Source organism: Mustela nivalis (assembly GCF_964662115.1).
Source record: "Mustela nivalis genome assembly, chromosome: 10".
Taxonomy (NCBI): Eukaryota; Metazoa; Chordata; class Mammalia; order Carnivora; family Mustelidae; genus Mustela; species Mustela nivalis.
The window spans coordinates 51,775,664-51,796,867 of record NC_139029.1 but is presented as its reverse complement, the minus strand read 5'-3'; the positions used below and the strand labels follow the sequence as shown (position 1 = coordinate 51,796,867).

The 21,204-nt window shown below is 35.2% G+C and overlaps 1 protein-coding gene across 8 annotated transcripts in view; it reads right to left on the bottom strand.

Annotated features, from left to right (window-relative positions):
• LEPR (leptin receptor) overlaps nt 1-21,204 on the bottom strand; it is a 90,513-nt gene that overhangs the window by 58,823 nt on the left and 10,486 nt on the right. For 5 of the 8 annotated variants that reach the window (XM_082687880.1, XM_082687876.1, XM_082687874.1 and 2 more), the window contains 2 exons: nt 7,036-7,095; nt 1,583-1,906 (listed from right to left, as the gene is read on the bottom strand). In XM_082687880.1, the coding sequence (XP_082544006.1) occupies nt 1,583-1,906; nt 7,036-7,075 (364 nt within the window). In that variant the 5' untranslated portion in view covers nt 7,076-7,095. Of the gene's footprint in view, nt 1-1,582; nt 1,907-7,035; nt 7,112-21,204 lie in introns of all 8 variants that reach the window. The other 3 variants (XM_082687879.1, XM_082687881.1, XM_082687875.1) reach the window with 1 other exon arrangement.

Sequence of the window (21,204 nt, the reverse complement as noted above, 5' to 3'; positions counted from 1 at the left end):
TATGTGTAAAATTTAAATCTACAGCATCATAATCATTCCTCTTGAAAACTGAAGAAAGTACTAACACTTTTTGATCAAAGCTCATCACAAAGACCCTGCCTTATTAAGTTCACTCTTGGTATATTTAATAATTGCCAAATAGCTAAGTTCCCCTATGAATTAAAAAAATATATATGCCTCATTTAAAATTAAATGAATTTTATTAATTAATGGCCATCGACTCATTTGGAGACACTAAGAGCTATTACTACTAACTTGTTTTAAAACTCTGAATTTATTGTATATTTATGCTTTGTTCTTACTCCTGCACTGATTTCAATGAACTGGAGTGTTTCTAACCATCTAATCAGTGATGCTCAACCAGGGACAATTTGGCCCTCAGGGGCATCTGGCAGTATTTGGAGATATGTTTGGGGGAAGGAGCTACTTGTATCTAATAGGCAGAAGCCAGGGATGTTACTAAACATCCTATAATGCACAGAACAGCCCCCCCATAACCATGAATTGTCTGGCCCAAAATGTTAATAATGTTGACATTGAGAAATTCTGATTAACCCTTTATAGGAGTATTATACTTATGTGTGCCTCTATTTTCATACTATAGGTCTCTGCATACTGATTTAACTGACGCTGCTCTGTTAGCTTTTCCAGAAGGCTTGGAAATAACTTTGTGGTTTTGATTTTCAGATGCAGAATTATTACGCTAGCTACATTCAGTATGCATTATACTTAAACAACAAAACCCCCTTGATTTAAAATATGTAATTGGCTACTGAAAGATTCCTTGCTTGAACAAATATTATTCATAAATGTTTTAAAATTTAACTAATTCAACAGTTGAATATTTTTAAAAGATTTTATTTATTTATTAGAGATAGAGAGAGAGAGAACACAAACCAGGGGTTGGGGAAAGGCAGAGGGAGTGGAGAAGCAGACTCCCCACTAAGCAAGGAGCCCAATGCAGAGCTCAATTCCAGGATCCTGAGATCATGACCTGAGCTGAAGGTAGACGCTTAACCAAGTGAGCCATCCAGGTGCCCCCAACAATTGAATATTTTGAATATTTTATCTTTTCAACAAAATAAGGTGTGCTTTTTCTATTTTAAAGCAAATTTAGAAGATTGCAAGTGATAGATTTATAGGAAAAAAGAGTCCCCTCATTGTATTTTTATAAAATATAAAATAATTTGGGGTTCATTAGTTTGGTCACATGATGAATCATAATATTATTACTAAGACAAAATGATATGTATAAGAATCCCATCTATATTACATTTCTTCATACAGGTTTCAGAGAAGGAAAACATTTTGTTTAAAACAGTTACTAGGGGAACATCTGGGTGGCTTGGTTAAGCAACTGCCTTCAGCTCCAGTCATGATCCCAGGGTCCTGGGATCGAGCCCCACATCGGGCTCCAGCCCTACATGGGGCCCTCTGCTCTTCCAGGAGCCTGTTTCTTCCTCTCCCTTTGCTAGCCACTCTGCCTGCTTATGCTCTCTCTCTGTCAAATAAATAAATAAAATCTTAAAACACACACACACACACAGTTAATAGGTAATGCTTGGAACATTAATATACTTACCTATTTGTTGAAAAACTAAAGAATTTACTGTTGAAACAAAGTCCTTCCCATCAATGTTGTCTGCATGTACAGAACAGTTTTTATCTTCCTTGCTCCAAAAGCAACAGTAGAAAGTTGTTTTGGAAGATAAGTTAGAAAAGTAGGTAGTACTCAAATTCAATTTAGCTTTGACAACTGCCTCATAATGTTCATTCAGATTGGAAGTGTTCTTGGAGATTCCAGTTGGCAAGTCGTAGGTTGTATTTGGTGGCATGCAAGACAGCTTAAATCTCCAGGGAGTAATTGGATATGCCAAGTTAAGTGCAGTTGTCAAATAAATAAATTCTGTTAGGATATTAAAGACACACAGAAAAACAATTTGTCATTTTGATTAAGACATAAATAGGAAATACCTGAAATTAAACCATGTAGTGCTCAGTCTGTGCCTAATGCAGAGCTCTGGGCTTCCATTATACAATGTGTGATACTTGGAAGGGTCTATTGATTTACTGAGATAACTTCACCCTTTAGCACCTCTTCTTGGAAATCTGAAAATTGAATTCAAATGCTTCGAATGAAGCATTTTCAAATGCTGATTAATCTAGCCTTCTATATTTACATTTTAATGAAAAAAATTATAGCTAAATATTTCAATCACTTTTTCTTTAAAAATTATTCTTTTTTATATTAACATATAATTTATTATTTGGTTCAGGGGTACAGGTCTTGATTCATCAGTCTCACAATTCATAGTGCTCACCATAGCACATACCTTCCCCAGTGTCCGTCCCCAGCCACCCCATCCCTCCCACTCTTCTCCACTCCACAAACCCTCAGTTTGTTTCTTGAGATGAAGAGTCTCTTATGGTTTGTCTTCCTCTCTGGTTTTATATTGTTTCATTTTCCCCTCCTTTACCTTCTGATCATCTGTCTTGTTTCTCAAATTCCTCATATCAGTGAGATCATAGGATAATTTTCTTTCTCTGTTTGACTTAATTCGTTTAGCATAATACTCTCTAATTCCATCCATGTCATTGAAAATGGCAAGATTTTGTGTTTTTTGATGGCTGATATTCCACTGTATGTATATACCACATCTTCTTTATCCATTCATCTACTGATGGACATCTAGGCTCTTTCCATAGTTTGGCTACTGTGGACATTGCTGCTATAAACATTCGGGTGCATGTGCCCCTTCGGATCACTACATTTGTATCTTTGGGGTAAATACTCAGTAGCGCAATTGCTGGGTCTAGGGTAGCTCTATTTTCAACTTTTTAAGGAAACTCCATACTGCTTTCCAGAATGGCTGCACCAGCTTGCATTCCCACTAACAGTGTAAGAGGGCCCCCCTTTCTCCACATCCTGGCCAACACCTGTTGCTTCCTGACTTTAGCCATCCTGATTGGTATGAGGTGGTATCTCCCTGCAGTTTTGATTTGTGTTTCCCTGATGCCAAGTGATGTTGAGCACTTAAAAAAAAATTTCTAATGAGCTTCCAGTATAAGTGGGAAATATCTCGATGTGCAATCATATAAACAAATATTAAAGTATTGTTTTAATATTTCTTAAAGAAATATTACCAAAATGTTAGTACTATGAGTGTTTTTAGAAGAGTTTGTCTTCAGCATCAGAACAGCTGGATGATCTCTTGAATTACCCTAGACATGTCTTTAATGCACTCTCCAAGAATCAATGCACAAAGACAGGAAAATTCCATTGCTGGTTAAAGAAAATTCTCACTTTTTAGACATAAAAATTAAGAATAATTATATAATCTCATAACCAAAAAATTCTGAAGAGTGGTACTTGGTTTTTTAATCAGTAATTATTTGAAAATGAAATAATTAATTCTCAATAATTATTTCTTTTACAAGTTACTCATATAATTCAACAGCTGGGTTGCTTCACATATAAACCAATGCAGAATGAGAATTCTGAGAATTTTGCATGGATTTGCATGGAATGAGAATTTTGAAGAATTAGGGTAAATGTAAAAATGTGAGAAAATTACAATTTTTTAAAAAACCAGTTCACCAAAAAAGCTTTAAATTATTATAGTAATATATGTAAAAATACCTAAATAATATATAGGTAATGACTGTTAAAGTTTGATTTCTAAACTTTTCCATAAAAGTGAACTAACATAAAAAGGTATCAGATGCAAAAATTAAAGCAAACATGACCAACATGACTAACATTTTGCCCACACTGATAACAATTAGGTATCATAACATCACCAAAAGTGACTCCTCATTACAACTATGTTTCTTTGGACTTCATCTTTCTAACATGTTTCTGAAATTAGCACATGTCAATAAAAACAGCTTATTTCTTTGGTTTTACAAAACTATGAATATTTGTTGGTATTAACTAAAAGCACATTTTCTAGCTGCACATGGAATATTCAGTTGGCTGAACTGAGTCTAAAATCCTCAAAGAAGTATTTGAAATTTAAAATGTAATAATAAACATCATAGACATAGCAACTAGTGAATCAGTTTAATTAAAAAATGGTTCTATTTTACACGCTTCTTTTGCAAATAATATTTCTTTCCCTCCAGATGAGCCCTAAACAGCCAGGAATCCAGAATTTGCATCTGAAGGCACATGTTATCATGGTAACAACATCCCAAGAACTCTCCTGATTCAAAAAACTTCACCAAACAACAAACCTTTTGGAAAGCCTATGTGAAACACATTGAACGGAGCCTAATAAAAATTAGTAAATTCTCTCATTGGGGAGAGAATGAGTATGTTGTTACTTTTTGATAGTTCCTTGTAGTATAGATTTTCTGAAATCTGTTAACAGTGGAATTATTTTGGGTATTTTCTATAAATCTATAAATGGCTATAAGAAGAAAAAACAGTATGCATAAAGAAAACTTCGAGAGAAGCTTAGAAGAGCACCTTCAGATTGGATTAGCCAAGGAGATGCTTAGAACACACAGGTGGACAGCTGGACAAGCTCCCAATATGGCTGCCAGCTAAAATAGGTTTTGTTTAAAAAAAAGCTTGACTTTAATTTTTTAAAAGATTTTATTTATTTACTTGACAGAGAAAGAGCACAAGCATGAGAAGCAGTAGACGGGAGAGAGAGAAGCAGGTTCCTTGCTCAGCAAAGAGTCTGATGCAACGTTTGATCCCATGACTCTGGGATCATGACCTGAGCTGAAGGCAGATGCTTAAATGACTGAGGCACCCAGGTGCCCCAACCTGAATTTAGTTTTAAAAAACTTGGAACACAGCCTAAATTAGATGATTTGAGTTTTCTGGGTTTTTTTTTTTTTTAATCAAAATATCTCTAGAATGCAGTAAGAAACAAGTCAGAGAATACTATGTTCAAAAATCATTGGTGGGGCAGACGCCTGGGTGGCCCATTTGCTTAATGCCTGCTTTCTGCTCAAGTCATGATCCAGCTTCTGGGACGGACTTCAGGCCTTGGGCTTGGTGCTCAGTGGAGAGTCTGCTTCTCCCACTCATCTTCTTTCTCTCTCTCTCTCTCAAATAAATAAATAAAATTTTTTAAAAAGTCATTGGCAATGGGTGACTAATTTCAAACAGAAGCTTACTATGATTTATAATAGTTAAAATCATGACATTAAAAAATTATCTGTGAGCTTTCACTTGAGGATACTCCTGCAGTGGATAGAAGGAAGACTAGTATACATTTAAGTCTTCTTCTGGTGATATTCAAGACGGAAATGTTCAACATAAACATCATCACTTGACAATATCCCCTTATAACATTACACTTGCATTGTCTACTGGAGTTATAATGTAAAATAGCATTTAAAATGGCATCTTCCTTCCACTTAAGAATAAATCTATTATTTTGTGTCATAGCGATATATTTTACATATTATCACCAAGTAAATTGCTCCTTGGTACAGAGAATTAGTTTTCACTAACATCTGATATTATACATTTATAACCTAATAATGCTACATTTACTAAATGAAAACATTCAAGTGTCACCATATCATGTTTCTATACATGTATAAGGATGTTAGTGTGCATAAATAAATTTTCTGTATTATAAAAGAAAACAAAGTAGCAAACAGTGGGCAGGAAGAAAAAAACATAATAAATGGTTAAGGGCTTGTGATGATTAAGGTAGTGTGTCAACTTGTCTAGGGCTACCGGGTGCTCAGTCATTTGGTCAAAAATTTTGGGAGTGTCTGTGAGGATGTTGTGGATGAACTGAACATTTGAATCAGTAAAATGAGAAAAGCAGATTGCCCTCCCTACCATGGAAACATGGATGGGCCTTATGGATCAGTTGGAAACTTGAATAAAACAAAAAGGCTGAAGTAGAGGGAAATCTAGCTGCCTGACTGACTTCAGTCTTTTCCTTCCTTTGGACTCAAACTGATCATCAGCTCTTCTTGGGTTTCAAGCCTGCCAGTATCCTGAGTGGAACATATCCCATCAGTTCCCCTGGCTCTCCAGCTGACCAACCAATGGTCATGGGACTTTCCAAGCTCCACCATCTTGTGAGCCAGGCCTTTATAATAAATCTCTTTATCTTGCTCTATAAATCCTCCTGGTTCTCTTTCTCTGGAGAACACTAACTAATACAGTGCTGAATATCAGTGGTATTTTAGAAATTCTGAAAATGTACGAAGATAAAATCCAGCAACAAAATGGCCAAAGTACATGATTTAGAAACTTGCATAAGAAATATAAATGGCCTATAAACAGTTCTCAACCTCACAAATAATTGAGTAAACAAAACTGAAATGAGATGTCATGTTTTCCGTATTTGATAGGGCAAAAAGGTAGAAGAACGATAATATACATCTGTGACAAAAATACCATGGGATAGGATTCACGTATTTGTGTTGGTACTGCAAATGGTTCAAGGATTTGCGGAGAAGATTTCACAGTACCTACCAAACTTTTAAATGTGCATACTATTTAACATAGAAATTCCTCTTTAATAATTAATCAACAGGAATATTCTCCCAAATATACAAAGATACATGCATGGATTTCAATGCAGCATTATTTATAACAGATAAAGAAATGTCTATCAATGGGGAATTGGTCTAGTAAATTAATAATTTAAGGTATAGTCATAGGTTCATTGCTATGCAACCATTAAATTAATAAGCATATCAGTAAGTACTCGGTAAAAAAAAAAAAGTTGTCATGATAAACTGAAAAACTATTAAACAGAAAAAGAATAACAGAACAATAGATAGAGACCAATTCTATTTTCACAACCATAGATACAAATTGTGTGTATTTGTGTGTTACAGTTCTGAAAAGTTACACGTCGGGTTGTGCCCAGGAGATTGGTAAGGATTTTTTCATTTTCACCCTTACACTTTGGTTTGGTTTGTATTTTTAATCATGAGCATGAGAATTTCTAACTCAGACAGGGGACATTGTGCTAGCCAAAGAAAGGAAAGAGCATCTCTAAGGGCAAAATCTCTTATATGTGGAGATTTAAAAAGCAGATTACTTACCCCAATGTAACAAAGCCACACAGAATTTTTGACAAGTCATCTTACTTCAGAGAAGTAGACCTGAAAAACAGTACATCTAAAACAAATAACATACAACACACAAAAACACCCGACATCGATCTCTACAAGTTGTCTGGGGAAATATAAAAGGAAAAGGATTATGAATAAGTCTTTAACTTTTAATCCTCTATAATACTGTGCATCAATATTAGAGAAGTGTCTCACATTAAAGTAGAGCTAGACATTATAGACTCATTCCCGTGCACATGCTTAAAATATAATATTAGCCACATATCACATATAGTTTATTCAAAATATTTTTAATGTTCCTTTATGCCATGACAAACCAGGCATCATAGGGTAAGACCAAATTTTTAACTAAACAAAAGTGTTCATAAGGTTGATTCAATACGTACACCATCAAACATTAATTTTTTTCATACTCAACTCTTAAATTTCTCTTATTTTCTAAAGCCATTACATTCACAATAATACTACAAAGCCAAACAGTTATTGCATAGGTAATGACTGCATATTTATTTCCAATAAAGAGGAGGAAATTACCCTGTAAACTTGTGGAAACCCTTAGTGTTTTTTTGCAGATGCAGTAATACTCACATTGGAGAGTTATCAGAGTAATCTAAGGAAAGGTTGAGGGCTTAATATATCCAAATCATAGGCTGAATTCAAGGGATAAGCTTTCCCATGAAGTCTACTCAATTTGAAATACATCATGAATAAGATTATTTGTACTAGGACATCATGAATTAGATTGGCAGCATAATTTTAATATATTGGGCTTTGATTCGTAATGAAAGCCTAAACGTTTTTGTTGTTCCAGTGTTTTTTGTTACCTCAAACTGGGGATTCAGCTCACTACAGAAAGTTAATCTGAGGTAAAAAGCTCTGAATTAGGTGTCAGGAGTCTTGAATGTTGATCTAGACTCTCCAACTAATCAGCTGTAGGACTTGGGACTTCGACACTCTAGACCTCAGGTTCCTTATATACAAATCCCCCTGATGGGTGAGCTCTATAATCCCTTTCAGAGCTTCCCATGATTCTGAGAGATTTTATTTTAAAATGGAACTCACAGCTTTACCACAAAGAATATTATAAAATATAAAGTGAGAAACATGTCTCATAAGTCACATCTGCAAATTGGCACCATGTGATGAATAAACAGGAAAACACGTTTGTTTAGTTCATGACTTAATGACGCTCAGGAAGAGAAGGGATGAGCATAAACATTTTGCTGTCTGATAAATTTGTTTTTCAGCCTCTCAGTTTTCATCAGAAGTTTGATTCCTTATACATGGATATCACAATGTGTCTTTAGGACTAAACATCCTTTCGATTGGTCTTTGGACTCCTCATTATCTAATCATATGAATTTTTTTAAAGCTTTTATTTATTTATTTGACAGACAGATCACAAGTAGGCAGAGAGGCAGCAGAGAGGGGGGGGAAGCAGGCTCCCTGCTGAGCAAAGAGCCCAATGTGGGGCTCAATCCCAGGACCCCGAGATCATGACCTGAGCCGAAGGCAGCGGCTTAATCCACTGAGCCACCCAGGCGCCCCTCATATGAATTTTTTTTTTTTTTTTTTTTTTTTTTGTCAGAGAGAGCGAGCGAGAGCGAGCACAGGCAGACAGAGTGGAAGGCAGAGTCAGACGGAGAAGCAGGCTCCCTGTGGAGCAAGGAGCCCGATATGGGACTCGATCCCAGGACGCTGGGATCATGACCTGAGCCGAAGGCAGCTGCTTAACCAAATGAGCCACCCAGGCGTCCCTGAATTTTTTGATACCTGTTTGTGATACAAAATTTTCTCCTAAGGGGAGGTTGCTGGGGGGATGAATGAAATAACTGATGGGGATTAAGGAGGGCACTTGCTGCGATGAGCACAAGCTACGGTATGGAAGTATTGTACCACTACATTCTATACCCGAAACTAATTATTACACTGTTTGTTAACTAACTGGAATTTAAATTCAAACTTTTAAAAAATATCTCTTAAAATAAACCTAAAAGCAAGTTTCATAATCAGGATGTGTCATAGATACAACATATCATTAGACTAAGTGTTTTGAATGAACCAACTGGTGGCAGATAATTCAGGCCAACAATTGATTTGACTCACTTTTAACTCAACTGATCTTCCGAGTCAAATGACCAAACAGCTCAGTTGTTCTTGCTTATATAAGACAAGCATTCTTTTATTTAATGTTCCATGCAAAACACAAATTATTCTTATGGTTTGAATTCTTGCAGGCAGGTTTCACTCTTGCATAACAGAGAAACAAGCACAACAATGAAAAGGGAATAGATGCAACCTTGAAGAGAGTGTGAAATATGTCCCCTTTTATAGACTCAATGAGACAAATATTTATACGACCCTACATTATACCAGAAAGGAATATATAAAGAGGTTTACGGAAACACAAATAATACTGAAAAAAAAAAAAAAAGGCAGAAGTTTTTAAGCTGCGAGGAAAAAAAAAATCAAGCAAAGCGAAACCTAATGGTAAGATGACCAAAGTAAGTGTAATATACAAAATGCCATTAAGTTGAATTCACTTTTTAAAGATGAACTATTAATTTCCTTTATGCTTTCTTCTGATCAAATTGTTCAATCATATATTCAGAGTGCTTTTACACTAAAATGAAACCAACAGCTCAGGGGAAATGTTCAAATAATCCTAACACTAACAACAGAAAGAAATTTTTTTTTAAGTTTTTATTTAAATTCCAGTTACTTGACATACAGTATAATATTAGTTTCAGGAATAGAATTTAGTGATTCATCACTTACAACGCCCAATGTTCACCACAAGTGTCCTCCTTAATACCACCACCCAGTTAACCCATCCCCCACCCAACTCTCTTGAGTAACCATCAGTTTGTTTTCTCTAGTTAAGAGTCTATTTATTGGTTTACTTCTCTTATTTCCCCCATATTCATTTGTTTTGTTTCTTAAATTCCACATATGAGTAAAATCATATACTACTTTTCTTTATCTGACTAATGTATGCTGCTTATTTTAATGCTCTCTAGCTACAACCATGTCATTACAAATGGCAAAGATTTTATTTTTTTATGACTGGGTAATATCAGAAAGAAATTTTTGCCTGAATAACTTCAAAACAGGTAACATCCTCATGAGCATCCTAACCGTACCAGAGTTTCATGGGAACTTCCCAATTCAACAGTTCCTCAGCCCCTTCACTGCCTACACCCTATTCTAAGCCACCACCCTCTCTTCCCAACAGTCAGAAGCACCTCCGACCTTGTCTCCCTTCTGCTGCCCTTATGCCTCAGTTCAGTCTATCTCAAGGCAGTAGCCAGAGTGGTCTAGATCATGTCTGTCTTGCCCCCAAATACTAAAGTACTTGCCTTTTCATTCTGAGTACAAGTCTCAGTCCTACATAGAACTACAAGGTCCTGGATCTCGAATGCCCCTCTGATCTCATCAACTACTGCTCTTCCTTTGTTCAAGTCACCTTCTCAAAGCCTTCCCTGCTAGCCCAACTAATAGTTCAACACCTTCCCCACCCAAACATGCCATACCTGCTGTTCTGCTGAATTTTCTCCTGATTTCTTCACACTATCTAATGTGAATATGACTTCTTGTTTTTCTTGCTTATTGTCTAACTCTCCCCACTAGAATGTAGACTCCCCTAAACCAAGACTTTTTTTTTTTTTTTACTGTTTCCTTTTCATCATTATATCCTTCACCCATAGAAGGCTGCCTCTCACCTACTAGGTGCTTGCTATATATTAACTGAATGAATGAGTGATTGAAGGAATGGCATGATATGACTCTTTCTTGAATATTCTTCAAAATAGCCTGGTGGCATCATACCAAGAAAATAACAACAATCTTCAAAAGACGTATTATGTGGATAACAAAGATGTGATACACACACACACACACAGAGAGAGAGAGAATTATACAGCCATAAAAAAGGATGAGATCTTGACAACATGGATGGACAACATAGATATTAGGTGTAATAAGTCAAACTGAGAAAGACAAATACCATGTGATTTCACCTATATGTGGAACCTAAAAATACCCAAAACAAATGAATAAACAAACAGAAAGCAGAATCAGACTTTCAAATATAGAGAACAAACTGATTGTCAGAGAACAAACTGATTGTTGCCAAGCACTCCCTTAACTATTTTTAAATATGGATCTTGTTGGGACATCTGGGTGGCTCAGTTGGTTAAGCGTCAGACTCTTGATTTCAGCTCAGATCATGATCTCAGGGTTGTGAGATCAAGCCCCCCATAGAGCTTCACAGCAGAGTCGGCTTGGGATTCTCTCGTCTCCTTTTGCCCCTTCCCCTCACTCTCTCTCTCAAACAAATAAATAAAACCTTTTAAAAAAAAATAAATAGATACGTATATTGTTGAGAATTTGGTAAGAGCAAGGTACCAACTGCCAGGAGATACATACACCCAAAATTAGACCTATAATTTCAGGGGGCTAACAAACCCTGAAATTCCTCTAAATTCATCGAAAGCCTCCCAATGTAGAGTTTATTTAGATAAATAAATTGCAGTCCTCTGTAAGTATAGCTCCTCTAAATTGAGCCACTGATAGACATCAAGCTATGAGGAGTTAGAGATAAGACTGCCTAGCGTTCCCTCTGGAATATAGTCATTCTATGTTGACAGTTAAGATAAATAATGTGTTTTATTTGAAATTTTCATAAAACATACAAAGATGCATTCATAGATTGATCTAAATGACCCACCCATAACATCTAGATCTGTGGTCAGTAATTCAATTTTCATAAAACACCAGAGTAATCATATTATACATGTCACTGACTCTGGAGCTATTATAATAAACTTCAAACAAAAGGAGAAATAAAAAACTATATTCTCCTGAATTACAATATTATGGGTTTTCAGAAGAAAATCAGACTTCAACTTCTATCATAGAAGATTTTTTGTGTATCTTTATGTATCAAATTCTACTTAAATATAAAGGAGAATGGTCTCAATTAGTGTTTGAGTGGAAGAAAGGAAATTATTTACAACTTGCTCCAATGATCTCACAAAGTCTCTAGGTTTGTAGAAAAGTTTATGAGTAGGAAAAGCAATTCTGACAATTCCGTTGCCTTGATGAGTAAACTTAATGAGCGCCATCTGCCACTAATTCTTGCTTTTACTTTCTGCTAGACAGGCGCCCATTTTTCACTTAACACCATTTAAGTATTTTATCTAAATATAAATGAAAAACCCTATTTCTTCAAATGTCAAAATAAATATAGCCTGATTTATTTCTACTAACCCTGTCATTTTCAGTATGTTTACTTTTATTTCTTCATTTAGGGCAGAAATTGGTGATGCTATTCCTTCCCATCAAGTAGCTGTTAAACACTTATATTATTTTAAATTTTTAAAAAAAACCTTTCATCATTTTGGTATAAGCATTTGTTGCTTTGAAAACTTAATTTTAAGTGTTTTAATTCCTGATGTGGCTCTAATTGTGTGATCTTGTTGCAAATTAATTCCTTGAAAATACAGAGGGATAAACTGTGATTCAGAGACGTAGGTACCATAAACTCAACAAAGTTGAGTCAGAATAGGCATCTTACCTATAAAGTAATTTAAAAATCTATATGTAAGTTAACTCATTTAATTATTAGCTAAATATTTGGTAAAATATAAGTTACCATATGAAGAACTAGAAATATAAAAATCAATAATAAATTGCTAATTTTAACTTGTTATTTTTAATAAGTAACATTATTTTCTGACTTTTTTATGTATCAAAGTTCCATAATACCAATATGAGTAAAGTACCATGGGACTTCACATTCAAGATAACAAACTAAACAAATAAACTGAACTTCTCTTACTCCTGAGATGTCTCTAGTATTACAGTAAAATAAATCATTATTAACCAATAGAACACAGAATGAGAAGGGAACAGCAGCAAAAGAGAGATTTAAACAAATTTCTGGAAGATGAAGCAAAGATCAATGAAGGAAGTGACCACACAGGATATTTGAGGAAGGAACTGTCATCAATGAAGAAACAAATTTACTTAGCAAAACCCTGGAGATGCTCCAAATGGTAAAGGGCAGAGTGATATGGGGCCAAAAGGAGAGAGAGTTTTAGTCTGTATATGTGATATCTGACTTTCTTTATCCCCTCATGAACAATTCACAGCAGCCAAATCTAACTCCCTCTGTCAGAGGAGTGATTTACGTCAAGAGAAACAACTCTGGCTAGTTTAAATAGGAAAATAAATAGTAAAATTATTGGGTACCTCACAGAACCTCAGTGAGAGCCAGAGACCTTGACTAATAAAGCACACAGTCAAGAATCTCATCCAAAATCCCATGTAAATTTCTCTAGAAAAGATAACCCTGCTACCATGCTAAGACATTACATGTTATGACTGAAACCTCAAAGACTACTACCTCTGAGTTCCTCTGAGCTCATCTGTTCTTCCATATCCCACACTTCTGATATAAGATTTGGCATGAATGTCTCTCACCGATGCAGCCTAGTTCACAGACTACATTTAGGCAGCCAGGAAACTTGAAAAAATAGGGATTTATAAGGTGGGGAAATCTCCAAACATATATAAAATATCCAAAGATGTCAAATAGCCAAAAAGAATTAAAAAATTGTTGCATACACTCCTATATATTAAAGGCATTAAAAAGTACAAGTTACTTGAAGAGAACTTGAGCTTTCAGTATAGACTTGACATGAACATGGTAAAGAACTTACATGTTCTGATAAAAGGCAACTCCCCACTCAAGTGCCTAGAATAAAGCCTACCAGTTGACAAATACTGCCCATATGCTCACAATTCACATTCTTCATATTTTTCCCCTTAACAGCCATGTTGAATTAAGACATGAAGACTTCAGCATAATGAAAAAATTTTGTAAAAAGAGGGGAAAAAAAAAAAAAAAGAAAACCTCCCACAGGAGACATAGATAACTCAGAGTAGAAAAAATAGCTTTCATAAATGTTCATGAGTATCTTCAAGGACATTTTCAGAAGACACTGCACCCATAAATTCAAAGATTGCTCTGACAAAGGAATCATCATTAAAGAAAGAGCTTTAGAAAATCGTATGCACAGTTGCAAAAACATTTTTCAACAGAAATGTTAGAAAACACTTTTGCATAATTAATTCCTCCCCAAAAGGAAAAAAGAAAAAAGAAATACTTAAAGAAAAAGGCCAAATGATCTATATCCAAACAGCAGTAGTTCCAGAAAAAGAGAATAAAGAGAAAATGATCAATGAAATAAAATGAAAAACTTTTCCAGAGGTGATAAGAGACACAAGTTTTCAAACTGAAGGAAAAAAAAAAAAAAAAAAAAAAGAAAAGTGTACCAAGTCCAAGGAGTAAGAACGGAAAAAATATCCACTGCTAAACATATCCCTAAGAAATTACAGAAGAGCAAAGAAAGGAAGACAGGAAACATTTCCAGAGAAGAAAAAAAATCTCTAAAGGAATGAGAAAGAGAATGGAAGCAAAGGTTTTATACCAAAACAAAGAATTCTAGAAGATAATCCAGTGATGACTGATGGAAAATTATTTACAGTGGAAAATTCTATTAGCCAGTCAAGCAAGTATCAAAGCAAAGCAAATATATTTTCAATAACACAATGACTTAGAAAATTTATATTCTATAAATCTCTTTCTCAGAAGGAATTTTACAAGGTATTCCAGCCAAATGAGAAGTAAACCAAGAAAGAGGGATTCAGGGATTCAGGATTCAGGAAAGCAAAACTACAACCCAGCTGATGGCTCCACAGGCTTGAGAATGATCAGTCCAGATAGCAGCTGACCCCTGAAAGGAAATAACCGAGGGGAGGCAGGAATGGAGGTAACTCAATGGGTAATATGATTCTGAACCTGCAAAAATGTGACAAAAGCAAAAACCCAAAACAAAAACAGAACCCACAGAATAGCACAAGGGAAAAAAGGAAGTCATATTTCAAAATTGAAGCCACTAGACCAAATAAGAATATGAGTTCATGGTCGACAAAAAGAAGAATGAAATTGATCCCCCAAAAATAAAGAAGACTGGATAAAAACCCCCAAAATTAAAGATACAATGGAGAAGGCCCACCTACCTTCTCTCAACAGGAAAAAATAAAGTTAATTTTAAAAAGCTTTATGAAGAGTCCTGATCTAAATATGAACCAAAATAAAATATGGAATACTTTTTTTTAAGTAGGCTCTATACCCAACATGGGGTTGAAGTCAAGACCCCAAACTCAAAGGTCCCATGCTCTATGGACTGAGCCAGCCAGGTGCCACATTATGGCACAATTTTGACCAAGTGCAGAATTAAGGAATCCATTTGAAAGACAGGAGAATTCCTTAACCTTGATTCCGAGAATATTCTCCTTTGGGTGGCTAAGGAGTCATACATATTAAATGAAATGACACTTCTTGATTCTGCAGTGAATGATATTTATGGTCATAATAACATTAATGCTATTTATAGATTTTTCAACTTTTTGGTTCAACCAATAGACAAAAATGAAAGATTCAATTAATTACAATACTAAATGTGGAATATTAACAATTGTCTCACTATACACTTCTCAAAACTTGGGCGATATGATTGTATAAGGAGAGAGAATGGGAAGGCAAAGAATGAAATATCCCAACCTGATGATGGAGGGAGTCGAGAGGAACTACCTGTAGTGAATGGGACAGAAATAGTGGAGGGAATTACAAATGTAACCAATTAAGAAGCTCAGGAAATTGGTATAATTATATGCAGGAATAGAGAAAGAAAGAAGGCAAAACTAGTAAGCTAAATTCTCTTCTATGATGCTGTTTATGGTTGATAAATGAAAAGAAGTCAGTATAAGCACATTACCCAGCCCTTCAGAGGAAGCCACAGGTCTAGGAACCAAAACCAGAAATGGTTCAAGTTAGTTGTTCCCAAGGTCAGTACGGAGAAGGTATGGGGCAGGGGGTGAGATTTTTTTGATTGCAGTAGATTTTTGTAACCATGTGCGTGGATTATTTTCATGTAAAATTATTACTGAGTCCTTTTAACTAAAGAGAGGGCTATGAGATTTCAGAGAAAATAGCTACTAACAAAGTCCTAGGGGCCAATGAAAGGTTCACAGAAGTGATATTTTAGTTGAACTCTAGAAACACAAAAGAAGAGAGTACTGCTGTATTTCTTTCATTTTAAGGTTCACAAAATGTTAACATCTCTGACATCAAGATCTTTGTTAAAATCGATGTTATCTCACAATTACCAATAGCCCAGTAGCAGCTGTGATTGAATTGTCATTGATTGCATACAGACAAACTGGGGCGCTTTCCTCATGACAGACTGGGCAATTTTAACCCATCAATAATTCGGGCAACAAACTATTTAAAGATCATTTGAGGAAGAAAAAGGAGCCCTGAGCAATGTCTAAAAATCTTATGTTGATGTCTTATGGGAAGAACATATAAAGAGCCAGCATAAAGTTTGCAAAATGGACCATGCTGGTAGAAAATCTAAGGAACAATAGTGAAGCATTCTTTTATGAAGTGCCATATCACAAGTATTCTTGATAACCCAGGACATGCTAGTGTTTGGAAAAATATTGACATCAACAGCGCTGAGATGAAAAGTAATTAAAAAAAAAAAAAAAAACAAGATTCTGAATGTGAAAAAGAACTCCTTAACCAATTTCTTTGATTTATACCTTCCTTACGAGAGTGTTACGATTTAAACAAAATCTTTATTTACTAATTCTAAAAGACCTCTTCCAGTAGATATAAGACAAAAATTCTAAAGGTTGAGAAAGCATTGTAAAATAGCTATACAGGCAGAGTCTTTTCTTTCTTGGAGGTACAAAAATGATAGTATATCTTAAAAATTCATGATATCTAGATTTACAGAATTACAATTACCTAGAAAGATGGTAATTAGGAGAAATCAGAGAGATTACTTCTAGTTTGGGGAAATCGTAACAGATACCATGGAAGGCATAGGAAGCGTATTTCAGTATTACAAAGGAGATTCACACAGAACCTAAAACAAACATCAGCCAAAGAATATCAATAAAAGACAGTAAGAACTCCAGCGTGCAAACTGATTAGCAGATTTCGAATCAAAGACCAAGAAGCCATTTGCCCAGATGACTGCTTTTTATAGAAAGAACGTTTTTTATATCCTGTTTGTTCTGTGTAAAAACCTTCTCTACCTCAAATCAAAACTATGACTAGCAGTGTTGCCAAAAGAACCCAGATAACTAGAGAAATAACCAGCTACCTGCTGGGTAGGTCTAATATGGTATGTCATAATTCTAAGAGATAACATCTTGATAACATGACAGCAGCTATGATTATTGGGTGTTTTTTATGCATGTGTCATTATGTTTTCTCTCTCTGTTGATAGAGTGTGTGTTTATCTATGTCTGTTTATAATTTATTTTCTCTTTAGCTCCTAAACACCAACCAGTTTGGTTCAGAAATTTTGTTGGTGCATACAGAAATCTAATTGTTTGATTATCTCATGTTCATTGTTTCTCAATTTTCATAGGTTTAGACACCCAAAGAACAGCTGCTGGATAAAATAAAATGAGAAAACCTGATTCTCAGGAAAACTAAGTTGTCCTATGCCTTCACAAAACAAATATTTGATAGCAGCTGTTCTTAAACATGAGGTCACACTCTTAAAGCCCGTTATAATACCATTATAAAAGCTCCTGAGAATCTGTTTGTTTCAAATCTTTAGCTATACTCTAGTACAAACAGATAAAACATGTACATGTTCCCACAAACCTTACAGAAACTACTGGCCCAGGCGTAAAACATTTCTCTCTGCCCCCAACTTCTTTTCCTCTCTTTCTCATTCACTATCTTACCCATATTGTATACACATTTGTAAGTCTATATTGTTTCCGGATTTCCCCCCACTAACTGGGAATTTAATGGAGCTTGTGTTGAGATTGTTAATATCACAATGCCCCTTAAGAGAGTCTCTAGTTAAGTAATTTTCTTTTGATAGTTCACAGTACTCTCACGTGGTTCAAATACATGACTCTCTTCTTGGAGATCATCCACCCATCCCCCCCGCAGCAGCTCCCTACAGTTCTGGGCTCTCCTCAGGAGTTCTCCATGCTGTACTTGCCAGGACCATAGCTCTCGCCCAGCTAAGCAGATCCCTGAAAGACTGCACTGGCCAGGCAAACACTCTCCTGCACTGGACTATATTCACTTTGGGGGAGACTTTATGGGCTTTCAAAAAATTGTATAAGTGGGAAGAGCCTAACCTACTAATTTTATTGAATACATGACTTGCTGACTTTCCTTCAGTGAGAATCAATATTCACAAAAGTTTCTCACGGTCCACCTTAAACATATTGAGTGTTCACAATTCTGAAAAAGATTTTAAACTCCCAAGTATGAAGAACTTGAATTGAACAGTAATTTTCACTACATATCCAGCATTGCTGTGTCTAATACTTCCTATAAATACTTATTAAAATTTACTTGAAAATTATATACTTGCATGAATCACATCTTTTTAAGCTTGGCATGTTGGCAATGTAGGTTTAAGGTTCACATTGCTGGGGGGATGTAAAATGATGAAAGCTGTTCTGGAATGTAGTTTGACAGATTTGTAATGTTAAACACCGAGTTGCCATGTGACTCAGCAATTCCACTCATAGGTATATACTCAAAAAAGATAGAAACATATATTCACATAAAAACTTCTACACAAATGTTAGTAGCAGCATTATACATAATAGCCAAGAAGTGGAAACTTATCCAAATGTCCATCAACTGATGAATGAATAACCAAAAAGGAGTATACCCCTAGAATGGAATATTGTTTAGCTATACAAAAAGAATGAGGTACAGATCCATGCTATAGCACAGATTAACCTTGAAAACTTGTTAAGAGGAAAAATTTGGTTGCTAACGACCCCATGGTTTTATTTATATGAAATATCCAGAACAGGCAAATCCATAAACACAGAAAGTAAAGCAGTGGTTTTGAACACAGGAGGAGGAGGATTGGGGAATGAATGCTAATGGGTACAGAGTTTCTTTGAGGAGTAATAAAACTGTTCTCAAACTACATAGTGGTGATGGCTGCATAAATTTCATAAATTTGCTAGTGTACTAAAAACCAGTGAGTTTTATACCATAAAAAGATGAATGTTATGTGAATTACAATCAAATAAAGCTATTATTTTGAAAATATGTTCAAATGTCAGGTGTATTTCTATATGGTATCAACAGAGGATGAATTTTTCAAAAGATACTATTTAAAATAAATGTTAAAACATGCAATTCCTGTGATAAATCTTATAAGAAGCTGTCCAAGAACTCCTAAGGAAAATATTAAACAACACTTATGTTTCTTATATCTAAGAAGACCTAATATATTGGGAATTGGTCATGGAGTCTAGGACCAAATATTTAAAGGTATCAATTTCCTTTTAGTTATTTATAGACCCAAAACAATCTCAACACAAGCTCCATTAAATTCCTAACAAATTTTATAGAACTTGACACACTGATTCAAAAACATGTATACAGAAAGGCAAAGGGCCAAGGAATATGCTATTACACTCTTGAAAAAAATTGCATAAAGTGAGAGGATTTGCTACCACACTTACCAGATAGCAAAATTTAATTTAAATCTTCAGTAATTACAACAATGTGATATGGGCAAAAAAAAAGAGACCAAAAGAACAAACACTGGGCCCAGAAACACACCTATGATATATTAACTCCTGATATTTGAAATAATAAATATTTGCTGTTTTAAGTCACTAAACTGGGGGGTAATTTGTTATACAGCAATAGATTTAAAAAAAAAAAAAAGTGCCGTTCACCAGTATTCCCAGATTTATTTTCCTTTTAGCTTCAAAGAAGATTAACCCTCCCCATCTCCTCTAAATTAAACATACCACATGACTTCTTTTGCTTCTAAAATATGAATAGTAACAATTCATGTCACTTCCAGACAAAGGTATTTAAAATTATGATTATCCATGCTTTTCTTCCCAAACCATACTAACTGGGAAAGGCCTATGTAACAAATTGTACAGCTACAGAATGGTGGACAGTCTCTGAATTTAGACCTCTGAGTTACTAAGGACAGTTGCCCTGGAAAGTTGCTTTAATCCACAGGAAACTTTGCATGAATGAGAAATTAAGTTTTATGGCATTGATGAGATTTGGAGATCATTCGTTACTACAGTGTAACTTACAAATACCAAGCTCAATCTCACTAGTAATTTAGTTCTTTAGAAATAAAAAATAATGAGATAACAACACATACCCACCAGATGGACAAATATTAAATGGTTTTCTTTTTGTTTTTTTTTTTTTAAGATTTTATTTATTTATTTGACAGACAGAGATCACAAGTAGGCAGAGAGGCAGGCAGAGAGAGAGGAGGAAGCAGACTCCCTGCAGAGCAGAGAGCCCGATGCAGGGCTCGATCCCAGGGCACTGGGATCATGACCTGAGCTGAAGGCAGAGGCTTTAACCCACTGAGCCACTCAGGTGTCCCTAAATATTAAATGTTTTGAGAATACTTAATTTTGGCAAAAATACAGAGCATTGAAAGCAGGAATGCAAATTGGTAGTGCATAGTGAAAAATGTGGCATTATCTCACAAAGCTACTATTTGCAATCCCTGTGATCTAATAATTTGACAAACAGTTTTATATTCTGCATCTACGCATCATGACACTTGTAGAAGAAGAATCATAGTTGGTTTATTTATGGTAGAGAAATAAAAAAAGAAAGGAAGGGAAGGGAAGAGAAGGGAAAGGAAGAGTGGAAGGAAGGAATGAAGGAAGGGAGAGAGAGAGAAAGGGGGGGACAGAAGGAGGTAGAAGGAAAGAAGAGAAGAGAAGGAGGAAGGTAGGGAGGAATGGAAATGGCCCGATTATCATAATCAGAATCAGTAAACAATAAGATACTATATATGAATATAGTGAAACATATCCAGCAATGAAAATAAACAACAGCCACGGTCAGCAACAACCTCCGATCAACAAAAAAAATTACTGAGCAGCTCTTTTGTGCTAGGCCCTATTTCAAGTACTGGGGATACAGTAGTGAACTAAACAGAAAAAAAGTCCATTCTCATAGACCTTATATTCTAATCAAAATAAGAAAGGAAAAAAATAATAAGTGAG